Raw genomic sequence first — 22,029 nt, forward strand, 5'->3', positions numbered from 1 at the left:
GGTGCCCGCCCTCTCCCCGCCGCGGGGCGGAGTCGCCACGCTTGGGGTCCGCTCCCCTCCTCCCAGGCTCCCGCCCCGCCCCCGCCGGGTGGGCTGCGGGGCGCGGCGCCTTGAGGCCGGGCGGCGGGTCCGGCGGCCGTCGGAAGCTGCCCGCCGAGGGGCTGACGAGGGCCGCGGGCGTGGGGCTCCGGCGGCCGCTGATGGGAGGCGGCCTCCGGGAGAGCAAGCGACGGCGCCGCAGCCACCATGGGGAACAAGCAGACCATCTTCACCGAAGAGCAGCTGGACAACTACCAGGTGAGCCCGCCGCCCGGCCCCCGAAGCGTCGCCCCTCAGCTCCTCCCTTCTTTTTCCCGTCGCTTGCCGCGGCCTCCCGACAGCCGTTTCACCGGGTTCAAACCTTGCCTCTGCTTTCAGCTCGACGCTTGACCTTGGGCCGGTGACTTCTCCGAGCCTCAGTTTACCTACCCGAGGAATGAGAGCGCTTTCCACTTAAAAGATTCTCGCAGGCGTCCCTCGTTCCAGCTTCCCCCCTCCTCTCTCTCTCATTCAGACTTCTTGCTCTTGGCCCCAGGCTGGACCCGAACCCTTCCCCGACTACTCCTCCCATCGCCCACCTTGGCTCAGAGATGGAGTCCTTAAACGTAGGCTGGAGGGAGGACCCTTCCCCCCACCCCAAAACCTGGGAAGCAGCCCAGGAGAGTGAGTCTTTGTAAAGTAGAAATTAGCTGTTAGCTGGGTAGGGAGTGAAGTGCATCAGCACCCAAATGCCATTCTAGGTTGGGGTCTCTCCGTATGGCCCCAGTATGGAAATAATTGGAGCAAGAAGGCAAGCCAGGTACCAGTCTTACGTGGTCACCTCTCCAAGCTCCTTCAGGCCCCCAGCAGCCGCCCCCTTAGACCCTCCTGAGTCCCTCTGCCTCCAGAGTCAGGGAGCTGTCCAGATCAGATCCCAATGCCCTCCCAGTCATGTACAAACTTTTCTGTGGTTGCAGGATGGAGGAGCCCAGCCTCCTGGCTTGCCCAGAGCCCTGGCCAGCCTGCCCAGGCCCCTTCCCTGCCCTAAGCACTGCAGCTGCCCCAGAACTATCCGCGTTCCCTTGACACGCCGGGCTCTTTCCTCCCTCTCTTTGCCCGTGCTCGGGGATGCCGCTCCCCGGTCTCCAAATGATTTCACTTACCCTCCCAGGCCCAGCTCTGATGCTTCTTTCCTGACTCTGCCAGGCAGAGGGGGCTGGACTGTGTTGTGGCCTGTGTGGAGTGTGCTTGGGGGAGATGAACACCAGCAGGGTCTCCACAGCTGCCTGTTGCCTTCGTGAATATTTATTTTGGAATCGAGCTTGAAGTGTGGGTCCTCTGATGTGGGCGCGAGTAAAATAAAGGCCCTTTTCCCCCTGGAAGTGCTGGTTGTCAATAACACTGCTTTCTCAGGGCCTCACGTGGAGGCGCCTTCTGTGTACCCAGCGCTATAATGGAGGCTCTCTATGCATCAACTCATCTGATCATCACAGGGAGGTGGGTTATTTAGCCCCATTTTACAGTAGAGTAAACAAAGGCTGAAGAGGCATTCGGTACCCTGCACAGTGAAGGTTCACACAAGAATTTGAATTGTGAATCCAAGGCTCACTCCTTTTGTTGGGGCTGGGGGCTGTGTGTGCTTTATGTCCTCAAGGCCCTCACTGTCTGCCGAGACAGCTCCTCGCCTCCAGTGAGAGGCAGGCAGTGAGTGTGCTCTAGGGGAAGGCACTAGGGGGCAGTGGGAGACCTGGAGGGAAGGGGGTCTTTGCTTCGACTGGTAGGTTCAGAAATAATGCAGCGCTTGCAGACCCTTGAAAGATCAGTAGGATTTTGCCCATCAGGGCCCTGAAGGAGGCATTCCAGGCAGAGGGGACAGCTTGGGTAAAGACTTGGAGGTGGGTCCAGGCAAGCAGGTAGACCACGCTAAGAAGAGTAGCCTCGTGGGCATGGGGAGCCTGGGTTCCCACTCAGTCCGGCCTGGCATTGAGTTACCGTTCGGAGTCAGGCCCAGTGCTGGGTTCTGATCCTTTGCCAGAGGCTGGGCCTGGTGGGAGAAACGAGAGCTGTGAAACCTGAGAGCCCCACGTCTCCCTCCCTGAGACTCTCCAGCTGGCCAGGGCCAGCGAAGGCCAGCTGGGGGTGACCCCGAGTAACAGCCACCCCCTCCCCCAACTGATCTCCAGGGTTTCCTGCCCTCTTCCCCAGTCCCCAGGTGCCAGTGATTCCCAAAGTTCAGATTTCTTCCCAGACCACTTCTCTGCCTTCCACATCCAGCCCCTAGACCCCTCAAACAACCAAGAGCTCACCGCCTTCCCCAGGACCCTCCACTGCTCTTTGCTCTACTATGGCCTATGTTTTCAGTCAAGAACAAGTCCTGTAACTCTCATCCTCTTTGGGGGCTCACCTGGGGATCCCATCCTCGATCTCCATAGCCAGGGCCCTGGGCGAGGCCTCTCAGTGTCGTGTAACTGAAAAATGTAACTGCTGCCTCCCCACCCCACCCCGTTCTGCACCCTCCAGCCACCCGCGTGCTGCTACCACAACCTCTCAGTTTCTCACTCCATCCCCTTCTCACTCCTTCCCATTTTCTTTCGACACAATGTGCATCACCAATGTAAAACAACTTTTTCTTTAAAAAGGATCTCTGGACCAAGAGTTGCATCGTATGTGTATTAACTAATCCCCCGCTGTGGTGGGAGACCCTAGGGAGTTGTCCATATATAGGTCACGAATGCCTGGAGGAGAAGTACAGAGTCAAAGATGTGAAGGATCTTTCTAAAACATGGGTGTGACCCTCTCCTCTCCCAGGAATTCCACAGTGTCTTGGGATAATAGCCTGAGCGGAGTGCAGAGCAGACCTCACCCTGGCCTGGTCTGAGCTCAGCCAGCCTCCAGCCTCATTTTTAGCCCCTCCCCTGGCACCCCAAGTTCCAGGCACACTGAAGGGCTTCTAGCCAAGCATGGCCTCACCTCTGGCCTTGTTCTCCTGGTGCCCTCCCCTCACTTCTTCATCAGCGCCGTCTGGCCTATCTTTCTGTCTGTGCCAGGCCTCACCTCTTTTGGACAGGCCCCCTGATGCCCTCCCCCAATCCTTCTTGTGGCCACAGAATGGTTTATACCCAGTCATCACTGTCTGTTTCCCCTCCGTCCCACTTCCTGTGTGTCCCCTGCTCAGGCACAGAAGAGGCAGTGGAGAATGTTGTCTGAATGAATGAATACCTGTTAAAGCACGGCTCTAAGGAGGGGAAAGGACTCCAGGGATTCTGAAGTCCTGGGTTCAAGTCATGCCTGGGCCATAGATGCTGTAGGCCTTAGTAAGCCATTGTCCTCTTCTGGGTCTCAGTGTCCCCACCTCTCAAATGGGAATGATCACTAGCCCTGCTGTGCTCATGTCACAGGGCTCTTGCAGGGATCAGCTGAGCTGTGTGATGGTCAGCTGGACAGTGCTGAGGCTTGAGCTGGCAGAGCTAGATGGAGAGTCCACTCCAGCTGGGACTGGCTATGGCTCGGCTCAGGACCACTGGCACAGGCAGACCAGGCATGTGGGAGATGGGAGGCAGGGAGGCTACCTGGACAAAGTACCCTTGAGTTGAGCTTTGGAGCATGGAAAGGATTTGGACAAGCTGGGCAAGGTGGGGAAGGCACTCCAGGTGGGAGAATAGGATGAATATAAGCTTAGAGGAGGAACTGTAGCCTTAACTGGCATAACATCTGAGCTTCTACTATAAAAGCCCAGCCTGCCCTGTCTTCTGCTGCCAGAGTCGTGAGGGCCCATCTCTCCTGGGCTAGGCCCCCTCCCTCCCTCCCACCCCTCATGACCCTAACTTGAGCTGGGACTCTTCCCTGAAGACCTATCCCTGTGAACTCTCAGGGGCCAAGCAGTGACCGGACATTGGTTCTCAGTGGAGTATAGGGAAGAGTTCCTGCAGACCTATGGCTGTAGCTCCCCGGGCAGCTGAGTAGATGGAGGGGGGCAGGGTTTTTGTTTGGTGTCTTCAGGGTGGGAACAGACACAGAGCTGCGGGCTCTGAAGGGATGCCTTTGGGACATGGGGTACTGGGTGGAGCCGTTGCACAGAACAGGGTAAGCTGTGGCCTATAGGTTTCCTGCATCTTATCTCATTTGCTCCTCTCACTGCCCCTTTCCAAGAGGCAGTATCCCCATCTTACGGATGTGGAAACTGAGGTTCCAACAGGAGACTGAACTTGCCTAAGGGTGCAAAGCAAGACGAGAATTTGCATCTGACTACTAAACCTTTTCCTCTGCCACGCTGCCAGGCTACTCAGAGCCCTGAGAAGCTTTTTAAGGCACCTGCCATGTTCCTCCCCTATGAGCTGCCTCCCTGGGTTGAGGTGCAGGGAAGTAAGTCAGCAGAAGGAAAAGCAAAACATCAGTCGACAAGCAGGTTCATGGTAGCTTTATTGGTAATGTTGAAAACCTAGAAATGACTGTGGCTAAATGTTCAGAAAGATGAGAAAGTTTAGGTTAAGCAGGGCCAATGCCTTTAGTGAGATATTCCCCAGCCAGTGAAATGATAATGTTAACTGCTGTGGAAGGTTTATATGGAAAAGTCTGGCCATTCATTCCACCAGTCTCTATTGAGCATGCACCATGTACCAGATATGGGAATACACAGTGGAAGCAGGACGTGGAGTGGTTGGTGTACGATGGTGCTGGGTGGACTGTGGCTCTCTTTCCACTCAGTGGGCAGTGGTCAAGAAGCACATAGGGGGCTTCCCTGGTGGCGCAGTGGTTAAGAATCTGCCTGCCAATGCAGGGGACACGGGTTCAAGCCCTGACCCAGGAAGATCCCACATGCTGCGGAGCAACGAAGCCCATGCGCCACAACTACTGAGCCTGTGCTCTAGAGCCCACGTGCCACAACTACTGAAGCCCAGGCACCTAGAGCCCGTGCTTCGCAACAAGAGAAGCCACTGCAGTGAGAAGCCCGCGCACCGCAACAAAGAGTAGCCCCCACATGCCGCAACCAGAGAAAGCCCCTGCACAGCAACGAAGACCCAATGCAGCCAAAAATAAAATTAATTAATTAATTAATTAATTAATTAATTATTTTTAAAAAGCACATAGGCCTGAGTTCCAGCCCAGCCCAGATCTGCGTGTGCAACTTAGGGCAAGCTGTTCAACTTTGTTGAACCTTGGTTTTCCCATCTATAAAATGGGGAGGTAATGCCTGCCCCACCCCCGCCCCCGCCCATAGGCTAGTGATGAGGATTAAACAAAGTTGGATATTCAGAGCCCCCACGGACCAGCCCATGGTAATTATGGACTGGTTGTGGTGTGGTTCTCAGGCTGGGCTGCACATTGCAATCACCTGATGGCTCTGAAAACTGCTGATGCCTGGATCCACCCTCAGGGATTCTGATGTAATTGATCTGGGGTCCATTGGTGGTGATGGGAGAGGACACAGGGAGTTTAAACAGCTCCCCAGGTGATGCTGCTCTAGAGCAGAGGCCCTCACACTTTAGCAAGCATCAGCATCTCTAGAAGGACTTTTTAAAATGCAGATTGCTGGGCCTCATCCCCAGAGTTTCTGATTGTAGTTCTGGAGAGAAGCCTGAGAATCTAAAGTTCCACTAAGTCCCCAGGTGATGGCGATGCTGCTGGTCCAGGAACCACACCTTGAGGACCATTGATGTGGACAGATGTAAGTAGTTGTGATAAGGGACTGGAGTCATGTGAGAAGCTTTCACATTTAATGCCAATAAAACCCTCAGGTCAGGACCCATGTACTTCCTTTCCAACCCAGGGGATAGGAGAGAGGAGAGAAGAGAGGGGAGGGGGAAGAGGATAGGCCAGGGGGAAAGAGAGCAGAAGCCAGGACCTCTCCCCATCCTGTTATGCCGACACCCACACCATGCTGGTTGGAAGCGCTCTGACCCTCTCGCTGGCAGCTTCAGGCCGTAGAACCAGCTGTGGGACTGAGAGAGGTCTGTGCCTGGAAGGCCCAGCTGGGCGGCCTTTGCTGCCTGCTCCAGGTTTCTGGGGTTTGCTGAGAAATCAGCCCACATGGTCTTCAGCCCATCTGAGTCTTAGGCCTGTGGGGCATGGAGTTCTTTGCCCATTCTGGGTGGGGAGGGGGCACTGCTTCCCCAGCCTGAGCCTCTCCGGCCCCCTACAGAGGAGCTATCACCGAAAGCAAAGTCTAGCCCCCCAGGAGAAGCCCCTCTGTTTCCAAGAAGGGCCAGACTATGCGGGTCCTTAGTCTAACTCCCACCGAGCAGCAGGTGGCTCAGGACAGACTTGTGGGGCTAACTGGGGCCTGGAAATTGCCACCAACTCTCCCCTCTTCGGCTCTCCTTCAGGTGCCCACTGGAAACCCTAGATATGCATCCTGTGGGCCTGCTTTCTTGGGTCCTCCGCAATGTGCAGTGCAATTGCCCTGGGGCCAGGGGCTCCAGGTCTCATCCAGTGCGAGCCGGGCTGTACCGTGGCCATTAGTCCCTCGTCGGAGCCAGCTCTGGTCAGCATACCTCCCCAGGAGGCCCCACCAGCTCTGGGCTCTGGGCTCCCTCATGCTTCAACAACAGGCCAAGGTGGAGGGGCCAAACGGCAGGGGAGGAGCACAAAAGCCCTTTACAGTTGGGCATTTTATGAAGTGCTGGGTCCTTCTCACCCCCATACTTCCCACAAGGCCTGGCATAGTGGCATCATCACCAGGCAGGCAGAGCTGTGGACAGAGGCGTGGCTGTAGGAGGTGGGTTATCCAGACAAAGGCAGGATCCCCAAGATGAGTTTATAATCTGGGTGAACTCAGGATCCGAGTGCTGCCCCAACCCTGAGTCATGCCTACCTGGGGGTCCCCAGCAGCCTCCACCCTGGCCTCTGTCCAGATGCTGCCAGTTCCTCCCTGCCCACCTTCCTCCCCGCCTCTCCTCCTCGGCCCCTTCATTCCCCGCACCCCAGCCTCTTCACTGCCTTCTCCAACCTCATCTATTCCTGTGGCTTCAGATACCAGTTAGATGCTGGTGCTTCCCCAGTCTGTGTGCCTGGAACTCTCAGCCTCTGACCACGGGGCTGCTGCCTGCGACCACTCAGGACACACACCACCCATGACTCCACGAGGCGCCATTCTTAGGGGCTGCAGCATGGACCGTGCCCCCTACCGCTGGGCAATGCGGTGACCCTGTCAGTCCTCACTCTTGTTTTGTCTCCCGAGTTGTCTCCCACCCACTTCCCCCCGGGTGTCCCACAGGGTATCTCCTAGCCCCTCAAATCAATGGCATCCATCTCTGAACTCTCCATCTGCCTCCCAAATGCCCTCCCCTACGCATGCCTCCCAGCCCCCCACACCACGCACTCACTTCCCTGGCTCAGGTCAAAAGCTTCAGAAGGCAGCTTCTGGACCCACTAGACTGCTCCCCGCAATGGGCTGGGGCAGGGAGGGGTGGTAGTGACTCTGCTGCCCCCAGTCCAGGGCTGGCTGTTCCTGTGTGGCTCCGAGGGAGGAAGGACAACCAACTAAATGTGCGTTTTCCTTCCACAGGACTGCACCTTCTTCAATAAGAAGGACATCCTCAAGTAAGTGTGGCTCTTGTTCACCCCTCTGGAGCTGGGGCAGGGGCAGGGGCAGGGGTTGGGCCGGGGACCCCGGGGCGGAGGCAGGGGGTTGGGGGGTGCTGCACCGGCTGAGGACTAGCTTTTCCACCCCCATCAGCAGCCGAGCGCAGGCTGCTGTGGGAACTCGAGACGTCCCACCCCCGGCTCACATCCTTCTGCCAAGAATCGAACGTCTGCTTACTGCATGCCAGGCTCCGTGGTGGGCGGTTTCAGAAACATTCTCATTTAATCCTCACTGTGCCCTTGTAACAGGAGAATCCTTTTATCCTCACTTTACAGGTGGGGCTTAGCAACTTGGCCAAAGTCGCCCAGCCAGGGACTGAAGACTTGGCCTCTGACTCCAGGGTCCTCATTATTTCATTGCACCCTGGGACCTGTCAGACTAAGGGGGGACCCTGTCTGTTAGACTAGGGATCCCTAAGAGCCTTCTGGCTCTGATGTCCTGCCACTCCTGGGAGGTCCTAAAGGCAGGGGCATGGCAGGCAGTGCCACCACCGCCCCTGAGCTGTCCACCAGGGGTCTCTTCCCTTTCTTTGGGGGTGGGGTGGGCCTAGACCGGAGAAATAAAGGGGGTTGGCAGACTCTGAGCCCCAGGACCAGATGGTGGGCAGGACTCACAGAATGCCAGGAAACCTGGCCCCACAGGCCTTGCCAGGCCCCCCTCTCTGGGCTATCAGGTGGCACTAAAAGCCAGCAAGGTCTCAGGATCACTTTCCCTGGAGGTCGATGGGCAGGCTGGGCCTGGAGCCTGTTACACTTCCCAAGGGAGCTATGGTCTGTCACTGCCATGACCACTCTGCTCAGATGGTGTCCCTCGGTCCTTCCTTTCTGCCCAGGCTGCTCTTCCAGCCTGTCTCCTGGGTGGGCAGGGATGCCCACTCCTATCACCTTGGAGAAGCAGGGTGAGGGCAAAGCCCCCAGGCCTTGGCATCAGCAGACCTGGGCTCTACTTCCTGGCTCTGACCTTGGACAAGCTTTGAGCCTCTCTCAGCCTCTGTTTCTTTTATAAAACGGGGATAATGATACCTCCCCCGTTGCTGAGAGGCAGGAACGCCAGGGTGTGGTGTTTGATAAATTGAATTTGGTCTGTAGCTTGAGTGAGGTGTGGGATGCGCTTCGCATTTGGACAGATGGTCCTCAGAACTGTAATAACACAGCGGTCACCCCGGCATGCCCGAGGCACCTCTTACCTTTCAGAGTTCTTGGCCCAAATCCTCGTTGAAGCCTCACCACATTTGTCCTCTGTAACAGGGAGCTCCCGCCACCCTGACTTCCCACCTTTGTAGACGCCGGGCCCAGACTGCTTGTCCTGGGAGGCCCACCACCATTTCTGTTCTGGCAGCAAAAGCTTGTCCCCAGGCCTTGGCACTGGCTGCCCCGCTGCCTCTCATCTTCCCGCTGCATTCCTGCATGTCCTTCAAGACCCACTCCAGGGTCATCTACTCTGTGAGCCCCCAACTCCCTGTCCCCCAGCTCTCACACAGCCTCTTTTGCAGCCTTTTAGGGGGCTCTGTGGGCTCATGGCTCAGGTGCCCAGCTCCCTCCGGACTTGCAGTCAGGCAGGACACAGGCTCCCCATGCCTGGCACTGGGCACGGCACCAGTAAGTGCTTGAAGAGTGTGTGGGTGAAGGGTGGGTAGGGTTGGCCAAGGGGAGAGCATTGCAGGCTAGGAGCAGTGGGGTCAAGGGCACAGACCTGCTTCACCCTGCCCCATCCCCAGTTGCCCATGGGGGAGGAGAGTGGTTCAAAGGACAGGCCAGAAATTGGATTCAACCTGAGGGGCCTTTGAGGGTGACCCTGGTCTCTTGGCAAATGATCAGCCCTGGGCAGGTGGGTGGTCTGAGCATGGGTAGGGGGTCTCCTGGCTCCCCACAGCCCTGGCCTGCCCAGCTCTGGATCCTTCAATGCCGGCCTCTGTAGTTCAACCCAGGCCTGGAGTCCACAAAGGGGGGAAAGGACACGCTTTCTGAGTCCCCCGCTGCCTGCTCTGTCACTGGTTCCTTCAGGCCCCACTTCTGTGTTAACACTCAATGGGGACCAGAGCCGGTGCTTTTTCTGCAGAGTGGTCATGTGGGGAGGGGGAGGGGTAAAGCCCCACTGGGAGCAGGGGCCCTGGGATCTGGTCCCCACTGTGTAGCACCTGCCATGTCTCAGTTGCCACCTCTGCAGCATGAGGATGACAGTGCCCCCTGGGGCTGTTTTTCCACAGACTTCAGTGGCTGGGAGGGCAGGGGTGACAGTGTTGTTCAGCACAACACAGGCTGCTTGGAGTTTTGTTGCCCACCCGCCCACCCTCAGGAAGGGTCGTGAGGCCAGGCCGCCTGTGGGATTACATGTCCCTGGGGGACCAGGCATGGCCTCGATGGCTCGACTCCAGTTTCAGCCCCCTCGATTTTCTCCAACCTTCTCTCTGGGCCCCAGCAAGAGCCAGTGTGACTGATCACCCCTGCCAGGGGAGCCCTCTCCACACTGTCCACATCTCAGGTCCAGGCGGGACGACCGAGGCCCTGAGCCCAGAGAGGGCCGGGAGCGAGGACCCGGCCGGCAACACAGAGCAGGTCAATGGCAGAGCTAGGCCCGAGGCCCAGGGCCCTCCTCCCAGGGGCCTTCCAGCACTGTTACCCCACCCCCACCCGGATGGTTTTCTGGGTGGGCTGCACCCTCAGAACTGACCAGATGGCGAGGAGGAAACGTGAGCAGCAGGTTCTTCTTTACAGCTTGGGGCCCAGCTCTCTGGTAGCCTTGGGTCAGTGATACTGAGTCACAGATACCCGTCTGGGCGGTTTTCCCCTCCCCTCCCCCGCTCCCCTCCTTCCTCTGTACTCACATACACACACACAAACCCGCGTGGATCCAGTTGCTCCCCAGGGCACAGCTCTTCCAGCCCGACGCTGAGCCTGAGTGGGCAGCCCCCCATTCAGCCACCTTCTTTGCTATAGGTAACTCCGCTGCCCCCAGTTAGCCTATGCTCCTGAGCACAGAGAGGCCCAGCTAGCACCCCGGGGTGTTTGCCTATTTGTTACTTTATCATCTATTTTATTTTCTCAACCATTTAAAAACTCTGTATAATCTATTTTAGTTACTTTTAATTTTTTATTTCACCTGTGATACATGATGACTGAAGAAAAATTAGAAAATAAAGCCAGTCAAAAGAGAAAAAAATTGTCTGTAATCCTGCCACCCAGAAATAATGGCTATTAATCTTTCGGTATTTTTAACCTCTGGGTAAATAATGTTTAAATATTTTCCCTTTGTGTGTGTTTATCGGAAATTTGGATCAGGTTCTGTAATTTGCTTTAAATTGCTTTTCCTTAGGCAACTTGTAAAAATAGATAAGATAAAAAAATGATCTCACCACCTCTTCATTTGGTTGGACATTGAGATTTTCAGCTTTTCACCATTATAATTAGCACTGCAGTGCACATCCTTGGGACACCATGACGTATAGCCCACACGTCTGGCATTATTTCCTTAGAATACATTTCTAACAGAGATTTCTGGCCCAAAAGCCCTGGACGTTTTTAAGGCTTTTGATTTTTATTGCTAAATTGCCCTCCAGCAGCCATGCATGAGTCTCCATTTCCCTACTTCCTCAATCACACTGGCTGTTACATCTCTTTTGTCTTCTGTCCCCAAATCATTTATTGACTGTCCCAAGGGTCTCAAACTGAGCTGTCTGTGGGGGCCAACATGCACTGCAAATAAATGAAGCCGTGTAACCCGACGGGAATGTTTTAGGACAAGGATCTGCAGAAATTGCTGTTCCTGAGCCCCAACTGGTTGTGGCCTTGGGGACATCCAGGTTTTTCATGTAAAATTGTTTAATTTGTAAATGTTGGCAGCTAAGTTTTAAATCATTATTTTACATGAAAGCTAGACATGAATGTGGACCACCAACCAGTCTGTGACTTCCAGAAGAATCCATCTTCTCCCCACTGATTTCAAATGCTGTTTGTCTTGGACGAATTCTCATTTATATTTGGGTCTGGCTCTTCTACACCAATGTCTAGTCCATATGGTTTTACTTAAATAGCTTTAAACTACGTTTTAACATCTGACGGGACAAACGTCTCCCCGGTGACTCTTTTTTCAGGGTTTTTCCCCCACTCTCCAATGTTTATTCTTCCAAACAAACTTTTGAATCAGGTTGGCAAGATCTCAAATAAATCTTTTGCAGATTTCAATAAAGAGTGTATTCATTTTACAGGAAAATGAAGAGAAGATTGCCATCATTACAGTAGTAAGCCTTTCCAATCAGGAAAGTTATCTAAATCCCTAAATATTTTACATCCTTTGGTAAAGCTTCATGGTTTTCTTTGTGCACATTTCATATTTATTTTATACTTCGTTGTTTGGGGGTTTTTGGAGGGGGATTTTGTATTGTGAATTAGATCGTCTGTTATATAATATTTTTGAATAGGTGAACACTGGTAGAAAAACTATTGTGTAGAAGAGCTACTGAGCTCTTTCTCATTCAAATAGTTTTTTGGTTTTTTTTTTACTTTTTTTTTTTGGCTGCGCTGCGTAGCATGTGGTATCCTAGTTCCCCAACCAGGGATCGAACCTGTGCCCCCTGCAGTGGAAGCACGGAGTCCAAACCACTGGACTGCCAGGGAAGTCCTCATTCAAATAGTTTTTAAACTGATTATTTTTGGTTTTCCAGCAAATAATAATTTGCATCCTCCTTTCCGATATTTAGATATACTATTTTATTTTTCTGACTAATTACATTGACTAGCACTCACGGGGGAAATGTTATACAATGATGGTGACGGTAGGAACCCCACTTTTATGGGAATGTCTGTAGTACTTTTATCACTTAAGTATAACGTTAGGTGTTGATTTCAGGTAGAGAGTATCCTTTTGTTTATGTTTGAATAAGGATTTTAAGTTTTTTGTTGAAAAATTAATATATACCTTAAAAATACTTTTTATTTTTATTAATAAATACTCTAAAAACTCAGTTCAGAAGTAGATAAAGTAATAAGTGAAAGTTGGCCTTCTCTTATCACTCCTCTCCACTCCTGCCTCACAGAGACCATCAGTGGAAACACGTGGTGTACACTTTTCAGATATTTTTCTGCGTACATACAACCATCTAGTCGTAAGTGCAGCTATCAAGTTGGTCAAAATATTTTTTGCTGCCTATTAATGTGATTTATAGTCACAGATTTCCAAACATTGATCCATCCATGCATTCCTGGAATAAATCCTACTTGGTCCCAATGATTTACTCTTTCAAATGCTGTTGGACCTGATTTACTAATATGTTATTTTATAAGATTTTTGCATCTGTATGTGTAAGTGCCATTGGTCCATTTTGGATGCTACCTACTAGGTTCTGGTAGCAGGGTTCTTATTAACTTCCTAGAATAAACTGGGAGGCGTTCACTTTTTGCCCCATGCTCTGGAACAGTTCAAGTAGCATAGGTATTGTTTCTGCCCCTGGAACTTATGATAGGACTAATATGTACATCTTTGTGAATTCAGTAGTGCCCTTTATTGGGAGGAGGGGTACAGGAATGCAGTTCTGTGACAGTTTTTGGAGTTTTTCCCAAAGCGATTCATCTTTCCAAATTCTCCTTGAGTTTTCCTTAAAAAACAAATTCCAATATCACTATAGGCATAGAGTCAGAACACATCTCTGTCCCAGGGCAGAAGCTGGCCTTTGTACCCCAGAAGACACCTCCTCAATTCCACTAATACCCACAGGCCTTCTCCCAAATCCTCGCCCCTTGCAGGGAGCCCCTGACATGGCAGGCAAAATGCTAATAGCTACCAGTTGAGGCCAGGTGGTTTTAAATACTAACGCCATCCTTTTTAATCCTCACAAGTGTGAGGAGGGTAGGACAATCCACACTTAACTGACAGGGAAATCTGTTCTCCAGTGGGTTAACCCACTTGCCCAAGGCCACGCAGCTAGTGAGAGGTGTAGGCAGGGCTCCAACCTCAGTCTGACTCACGTCCCTGCGGCAGCCACCCCACAAAACTTTGAAGGTGTAAGCCAACCCTCAAACACCCCAACATCACATCCCAAATGTCAAGGTCAAGTGGGAAATGTAACCGTTACAAATACTATGGTCCTGTCAAAAGCGCATGAAACCAGATGCATAAAGTGTGATATATAGTCCAGGTTCCATGTTTGGGGACAATATAAAAAAAGGGCAAATTTTTCCTCAATGCCGAAAGTAAGAGCAAAGAAAGTCCTCGAATGCCCCCTCGTGGAGGGTCCCAGCTTGATCCTGTCACTCTGTTATCTGCTGCCCCCGTTTGACCCAAAGGACAGGGTTTGGGTTTTCCTCTCCAGGTCTGTGTTTCCAAGCCTTGGAACTTCCTTGTGATTTCAGGCCCTTTTATAGGAGCATGTGACTGGCCAAGTGGGCTCATGGCATTTGCTTTGCATTTACTGTACAGGTGCTCTGAACCAGGTGCTGATATGCTGGCCTGGGTGGCCTGACTTACAGGGAGGGCCTGGACCCACCGCTGTTGGCTCTGGAAGCTGGGGCAGACACTTAACCCCTTAGCCTCAGCTTCCTCACCGGAAAAACAGGGGTGGGGGGTACTAATAGCTACCTCTAGGGGTGATTAGGGATTAAATTGAGTAAAGCAGTGCACACGGGGTTAACCCAAAGCCCAGCACAGAGTGAGCATTTGCTAAACAGTGGCTGACATTTTGTGTGTGAGCTGGGCAAGCAGTGACCTGCTCCACTGGAGAGGGCTGGGCGGCAGGGCGACAAGAGTTGGGTGGACCCTGATGGGGGATTGGGTGGCTATGCTGAAGGGCCTGCTGAGGATGGGCCTAGGAGCATGTCACTGGGCCAGGCCACTTAGAAGAAGACCAGGGTTGATCCGGCTTTGGGGGTAACAGGGAAGGTGGGCCCCGGAGATGTGGGGTCACCCCTCCATCCAGGCCCCAGCAGCCCTGGGCCTCACCACAGCCCCCCGTCAATACCCCTGACACCTGTCCCCCTGTCTGGCAGCACTTCCTGGACACAATTTCATCTGAACCTAATTTGTACCTGCCTGGGGTTAGGAGGGGAGGGCTGTTCTTCGGGATATCAGAGACCTGGACAACAGGACACAGGGCCGCAGAGGAATAATGGAGGAGGGGCTTGCAACTGAGACAGGGTCAGGATGTCTCACATCCTTGAGGGTCCATGCAGCATGTAGGTGGACTTGTGTCCCAGGGCCCACCCGAGCAAGGTGGGAGGGTGAGAGGGAGCTGGGGACCTGGCGCGTCAGCAAGGAGGGCCAGGCCCAGGGCTGTGGGCTCCATCCCGACCGCCCCCAGCTGGAGAGAGGTTGTGGATGGCCGTTCTCAGGGGCTTCACAGGATGTGAGGGCTTCTGGAAGCTCTTCCAGAGACCCAACCCTCAGGGCCTAGCCTGGGGGCAGGGGTAGCAAACTGGGCCAGGACTTCAGCGAGGTCAGGAGTGGGGAGCGGCAGGGGCAGCATGGGGAGGAGGGCTTAAGAGCCTCTGCTCTGGATTTCCGGTCCCGGGTTCCAGCCATGGTCCCTGAGACTTCCTAGTTGTATGGTGTTAGACAAATCACTCTTTTAACCTCTTCAGGCCTCAGTTTGCTGAGCTGTAAGAGGTGACATGCCTGGCACATAGAAGATTCTTAAGAGAGTCCAAAGAGGAAAAAAATAAGATCAGATGGCAAGCCCTTGTGGGTGTGGGGATGGGCAGTGGCAGCAGTGGCCATGGTGTTGGTGGTCATGGGAATGGCCAGGACGCAATCTAGTCATCAGCATAGGGGTCTGGGCAGAACTTGCCTCCCTTACAAATCCCCCATCCTGTGGGCAGAGCAGATGGTCTCCCCAGGGCCCTGGCCAAAGTGGGTCTCCAGCGTGAGGGGCCAGGGTGCAGGCAGGGTGGCGCTGGGCCTCTGAGGGCCCGGGGACTGCATCCCCTCCAGCACTTTTTCTCTGCTTCCCTCGCAGGCTCCATGCGCGCTTCTATGAGCTGGCCCCCAACCTCGTCCCGATGGACTACAGGAAGAGCCCCATCGTCCACGTGCCCATGAGCCTCATCATCCAGATGCCGGAGCTCCGGGTACGTGAGAGGCTGCTGCTCGGCAGAGCCGGGGGGATCAGCTAGAGGAGGCCGGGCAGGGGGGCCGGGAGTTTGGGGAATATGCCCCTCTGGATGGGCAGCAGGGCAGCAGGGGCACCCAGACCTGAGTTGAACCCCAGCTGTGCCTCAGTTTCCTCATCTGCACCCTGTGAATAAATGAGCTACGTGTGTAAGTAAATGAGCTTACTCGGTAAGGGTGCCGTGATTGGTGCTGCCCTATAGTCTGCAGGGCTGTCGACCTGTGCTCACCTGCTTGCCCCTGTATTAAGTGGCCCGTCTGCTGTCCTGCTGTTTGTGTCTTCTTTTTTTTTTTTTTGCGGTATGCGGGCCTCTCACTGTTATGGCCTCTCCCGTTGTGGAGCACAGGCTCCGGACGTGCAGGCTCAGCGGCCATGGCTCACGGGCCCAGCCGCTCCGCAGCATGTGGGATCTTCCCGGACCAGGGCACAAACCCGTGTCCCCTGCATCGGCAGGTGGACTCCCAACCACTGCGCCACCAGGGAAGCCCCTTGGCAGATCTTGTTTGTGTCTTCTTTTTAAGGTAATTTTTTTAGCCTCGTCCTCGCACGGCTGTTGTTTCTCATAGCAGGGTCATCCATAGCATCTCCTCTCACATTTTAACGTGCGCAGGAATCACCTAGGGATCTTGTCAAAATGCCGATTCAGGTTCAGCAGGTCTGGGGGTGGGTCCAAGATTCTAACAGGCTCCCAGGTGAGGCTGATGCTGTTGTCCTCAAACCATATATATCCTCGACATAAGAGTTTCATTTCCCGAGTTCCTCACACATAAAATACTCTAACGGTAAGAAAGCATTTGGGTTTTCAGGGCACATTGCTGTGGGTCTTTTTTGCAAAGAGCCCCTTGCCAGACCTCAGGTGTGTGACTCTGGCGTCAGGGTGTCCACTTGGGGTCCACATGGTATCCACTTGGGGCCTGTATCCTGGTTATGACCTCAGTCCTGGGGGACAGTGAGCCAGAGGCTCAGCCCTGACAAGCGTCCAGCCTGGCCTAGAGAGGGCCTTGATTCCAGGCTCAGAGGATCACTAGAGGGTATGAAGCACTTCGGCAGGAATCATGGGATTGTCTCTCAGTCCCCCGTGCTGGCCTGGGCTGGGCACAGAGTGGAGTGGTCCAGTGCTGGCCCAGCTGGGGCGGAGGACTCCAGGAGAGGTGGGCCCTGAGTGAGTTGGGGTCAGAGGAAGGAGTCATTGGTATAATTCCCCACCTACCTGTGGGCTGGTCCCGGCCCAGTTCTCCCACCTCTGGGGCCCCACTTCTGCCCACTGTGATCTTGGTCTGAGCTGAGAGCTGCCCAGGCCCTGGGCTCTTGTTGTAATAGGGAAGAAACTTTTGTATTCTATTCCAAGTTATTCACTAAAGGGATGTTTCCTCTAAGCTTAAATTATACATAATGGCCCATCTCTGGGAACCCTGCCTCCCAGGTATTGAGCGTTAAGCTAAAATACCTCTGTTTAGCTCACAGGAAACATCCTGACCAGGCCCACCTGTGGGGAAGGGAGGAAGAAATTAACACCTCCCCTCCGGAGGCTGATGGGAAACAGGAAGTGTTTGACTGAAACAGGAAGTGTTTGACTTTACTCCCTCCCCTTTTAGTATAAAAGAAACCTGAATTCTAACTCAGGCAAGATGGTTCTTTGGGGCAGGAGCCCACCATCTTCTCGGTTAGCTGGCTTTCCAAATAACATCACTATTCCTTGCCCAAACAACTCGTTTCTCTATGTTTTGGCCTCTCGTGTGGTGAGCAGTACGAACGTGGACTCAGTAACATTGTCTTCCCTTGCATGTCAAGGCAGGAGCCTCCATGTACTCCCTGGGCAATGGGACTAATCCCTGCTCCTGCCTCAGAAGAGGTGATGCCTCCAGTGGGCACACCTTGGTTCTGCTGAGCCCTCCGTGCTGATCTGAACGATATAACGTGCCAGGCTTCGTACCAACACCTTACATACTTTAACTTATTCAACCATCTCACAACCCAATTAAGTAGGTGCAATTATTATCCCCATTTTACAGATGGGGAAACTGAGGCCCAGGGGGATTAGGTCACTCGTTCAAGGTCACATAGGCCATAGCTGTCGGGCTATGGTCACCTATGGTGACTGCTGTGGTTGTTTTCTTCAGGAGAATCCCTTCAAGGAAAGGATTGTGGAGGCTTTTTCTGAGGATGGCGAGGGGAACCTCACCTTCAACGACTTTGTCGACATGTTTTCTGTGCTCTGTGAGTCGGCTCCCCGCGACCTCAAGGCAAACTACGCCTTCAAGATCTACGGTAACGAGGGCCTGGAGGAGGGGCTGTGATGCTGGGTGCGGGTGGTGGCATTCCATAGGCCATCTACTTACTGCTGGTTCCCACCGTGGGGACGCTGGGGACACCAAGAACACTCTGAAGAGTGCATGTCCAGCAGAGTGGCCAGTGGGGACAACTAGTGCATAAGAGACATCTGCAGGGTCCTGAGAGCAGAGGAGGGAGGGACCCACTCCACCTAGGGCGGGTGGTTAGCGTGAGGAGAATTCACATGTGGTGACATTTCAGCATGGCCTCGGAGGACAAGAGGAGATTTGTCAACAGGAGAATGGGGGTGGGCATACCTGGTAGAGGGAGCACCACAAAGCACAGGGCGTGGTGAGAAGATGGGGAGACGAATGTGGTGGGATGAGGGCGGTGTGATTCTGGAGAGCTCACTGGGGCTGGGCTGTGAGGAGCCAGCCAAGGAGTTTGGGGGCCACTGCAGGGTTTCAGGTGAGGCCAGGAAGCCCTGTGTTCTAGAAAGATCACTCGGCATCCTGGAGGAGCTAGACTGGCCGACGCCAGGGTTCTGGAGAGGAGGCCTCTGCTAGGTGGTGAGGCTGGGCTGAGAAGTAGGCTCCTAGGTACCCCCTCCCACCTCTGCAATTGCTGCCAGGGGGTAGGGTGGCCTCATTCCACCCCAGCCCAGCCCAGGACCCACTGTCCCACTGGCCACCAGAGGGCGCCGAGTACCTGCGAAGCTTTTGGTTTCTCCTGTGGCGATAGAAGAGAACTTCACGCTGCAGAGCTCGTAGGCTCTGAGCCTGACAGCAGCTGGGGCTGGTGTCAAACCCTCAGACAGTGCTCAGATGGGAACTTTGAGGCCCAGGGAAGGTCCGTCCTGGACCAGAGGAGCCACAGACAAACCTCCTGTGCCCAGCATCTTTCATCAGCCAGGGGATCCCAAGGCAATGGGGCCCATTGGGCTGTTTTTTCATTTTGTAGTTGTCACGTTTATTTCAGGGGACTTTGGTCTACATATATCTCTGCACCCACATTGTGTTTGCACGTCAAAGGCATGGTACCAGCCTTGTCTACCCTTAACAAACTGTGCCCACAAGGTTCAAGTAAAAACCTTCTCGAATTCCAACCATGATCCCCCTAATGTTGGACCCCATGGCATGGCTTCTGGGAAGGCTGTAGTCTGCCAGAGAGGGGAAGTGCAGGGCACACAGCCAAGCAGGTGTGGGGACAAGTGAAGGGAGAACCAGGGCTCCCCTACCACCCTGGACTGGCGGGTGGAATGGAGAAAGGCAACTGGGACCTGGGGTTTGGTGCTGGGGGTAACTGGGGCCTGACCTCTAGCAAGGATCACCCACTTCCTTGACCTTAGTTTCCCTGAAGAATGAATGGAGTCTGCTGGACAGATAAATGGGCAGGGCGCTCCAGACAGAAGAAATAGCACTTGCAAAGATCTGATAGTTGGGTTGAAAGGCAGTCAGAAGGGTGTTCGAGTTCCCTGTGATGAGCCTGTGTGTGGCTCGGCCCTCTGAGCATCTTGCTGAGCTGTGGACAGTGGTAGTGCCTTTTGCCGAGTAGACTCAAACCATGTTCCCTGCTCTTTCTTCACAAAAGCCAACCACAGGGCCTCTCTCTGGGGGGGCTTCTGAGTCTTCTGACCTCCATGTCTGGCTTGGGACCAGAGGCAACATGGTGCAATTTAGAAAACATGGGTCTTAGCGTCAAACAGGCCCCGGTCAGCATCCCAGCTTCCCCTCCAACAGCCATCTGACCTTGATTCAGTCACTCAGCCTTGCCAGGTCTTGGTTTCCTTAGCTTTAGAGGGAACACAGGGTCCACCATGGGGCAAGGCCACGAGAGCCGTTTAGCCTGGGCCCAAAGTTCCCAGGAGGCCTCAGATTTGGACGTTCGAAGTGTCTCAGACCAAGGCTGGGCTTGCCGTCATGGTGGGGTTTTGTGCAGATTGTGAATGCGGATTTGTTGAATGTGGTGTTAAGAGGTGCCTCGTGAGTGAGACCCCCTGGTCCCTGTCGGCTGAGGACAAGGATCCAGTGTCCCCAGAGTGTGCACAGAGGGGCCAGGGAGGTATCTGGTGTGACCAGCTCAGAGGAGAGTGGCCTGAGCGTCCCTGATACCACCCCACAGACTTCAACACCGACAACTTCATCTGCAAGGAGGACCTGGAGATGACGCTGGCCCGGCTCACCAAGTCGGAGCTGGACGAGGACGAGGTGGTGCTCGTGTGTGACAAGGTCATTGAGGAGGCCGATCTGGACGGCGATGGCAAGCTGGGCTTCTCCGACTTCGAGGACATGATCGCCAAGGCCCCCGACTTCCTCAGGTGCCTTCCCGAGGGGCTGGCATGGGCAGGGCGGGCCTGAATGGGGGCCGCAGCCAGGAGACCCCGCGGGGCTGAGGCACTGTCACTGCCCCTGAGAGCAGTGGTCCCGTCAGGCCCTGTGTGGGCCGGGAGGAAGGTCACGTTCCAGTCCCCGCTGCCTTCAGGGTGTGACTGGGGAGTCCTCTGTCCCCAGCAGGGCCAGTCTCTGGTGAAGGATAGAGACTGGGGGCCCTTTGGTTATGTCGGGGGTTGGATGCCCTGGGCACAGCTGGTCCTCCAGGCCTTCCTTCCCTCATGCAGATTGTTTGCATCCTCCGCACCCTTCTGGAGGAACTGTCCAGGGTTGGGTGCGGGGCCTGGTTGGCTTTCTGCTGAGGACCTTTACCCACCCAGTCCAGAGCCTCTCAGCCCCTCTTGCTCTTTCTCTTTCCAGCACTTTCCACATCCGGATCTGAGGACAGTGCCGAGGTTGCAGGGGCAAGAAGCCGACCATCCAGCTCTGCTGCCTACACGAGTGTGACCTCCAGGCTCCCCAGGAGAGGAGCTGTGGCCTCTGGGGTTTACACCCATGCACATTTCCTTGGCCCTTTCAGCAAAAAATCCTTAACCAGGGAAGCGGGTATGTGAGGGGCAGGGCCTTTCCCAGCCCCCCTGTGGTCCCTCCACGGGCCTTCCCTCTCTCCCCCCAACCTTCCCCACACCCTGGTCCTCTCCCCATCAGAAATGGCCCTAGTGGGGGGGGGAGACAGAACCCCTAACAGGGCAGGGGTGCTGACTTGTCCAAGTGCTGGGCAGGCACCCTGGTTGCCCAGGGCAAAGTGAAAAAAAAAGGACAAGGTTTAACGAGCTATGCAATCTTTCTCCAAAACCCACAGCTGGGCTACACCCGACCCCGCCTATTCCTTCTCCCCTGACCCTTCCCAATGTGAAGCTGTGTGAACAGTGGGTCCAAGGGCTCTGTCCCTGTCTCTGTCCAGGACCTGAGCACCACCCCATCTTCTCTCCCCCAATGATGTGGAATCCTCACTGGTGTGTGCTGTCCACAGACTTGTGAACTCCTGGTACAGTAAAACACTTTCATGTCCCTGTGTTCTCTGTGTCTGCCAAGGTTAAGAAATGTTCACTGGTCCCTTTTCTCCTTGAAATTCCACCATTAGCAATTCACGTCTCTAAGCATTGCCTTCCCACTTTAGGCACCAACTTTTATTTCAGTGCTTTAGGTCCTTGAGGGGAAGACACATCTGTGCCCCAAATCTTCGAGTGAGCACCATGAAGAGATGTTGGGTGAAAACCGTTTCCATTTCCCTCATAGTGATAGTCATTCCGGTGAAGATTTATGGAGTACGAACCATGTATCAGGTACAGGGTGACCAGATCACATAGGGATGGCCAGCAAGCGCCCACTGGCTGGCTCCAAAAACTGCCCAGCAGCGCCCAGGCTGACCCAGGCGGCCAGCCAGACTTGGGCCTGCCTTAGGAGGGGTGACCAACTGTACAGTCTTGAGCAGGCTGCTGATTTACTGTCAATCCCTACAACCCCCCTGGGAGGTAGGGACTCTTAGAGCCCCATTTCTCAGAGGGAGACGCTGCATAGCCAAGAGGCCGCTGTGGGTAGGTTTTCCCCACAAATGTGAACTGAGCCAATTCTGCCCAGGGAGGGGGCCCGAGGGGGGCTGCGGTGTTCTCTCTGTTGAGGGTTAGTTGCCTGGGGGCAGTGGGCAGGGGGCAGCAGCCCACTTGCTCACC

The 22,029-nt window shown here is 54.4% G+C and overlaps 1 protein-coding gene across 3 annotated transcripts; it reads left to right on the forward strand.

Annotated features, from left to right (window-relative positions):
• Positions 1–236: 236 nt before the first annotated feature.
• CIB2 (calcium and integrin binding family member 2) lies at positions 237–21,367 on the forward strand (the record flags this gene model as incomplete). Of its 3 annotated transcripts, XR_013810765.1 has the most annotated exons (7): positions 237–297; positions 7,523–7,557; positions 15,543–15,654; positions 17,816–17,963; positions 20,088–20,283; positions 20,717–20,902; positions 21,261–21,367. XR_013810765.1 is itself a non-coding variant. In XM_079699388.1 (6 exons), exons 1-6 carry the CDS (start codon positions 247–249, stop codon positions 20,736–20,738), a joined length of 564 nt encoding a protein of 187 aa, XP_079555514.1. In that variant the 5' UTR covers positions 237–246. The 3 variants fall into 3 exon arrangements, 2 of the variants coding, with proteins under 2 accessions (XP_079555514.1, XP_079555513.1); XM_079699388.1 differs by having other exon boundaries at positions 20,717–21,367; XM_079699387.1 differs by lacking the exons at positions 20,717–20,902; positions 21,261–21,367 and having other exon boundaries at positions 20,088–20,323.
• Positions 21,368–22,029: the final 662 nt, after the last annotated feature.

Source organism: Hyperoodon ampullatus, assembly GCF_949752795.1.
Source record: "Hyperoodon ampullatus genome assembly, chromosome: 3".
NCBI lineage: Eukaryota > Metazoa > Chordata > Mammalia > Artiodactyla > Ziphiidae > Hyperoodon > Hyperoodon ampullatus.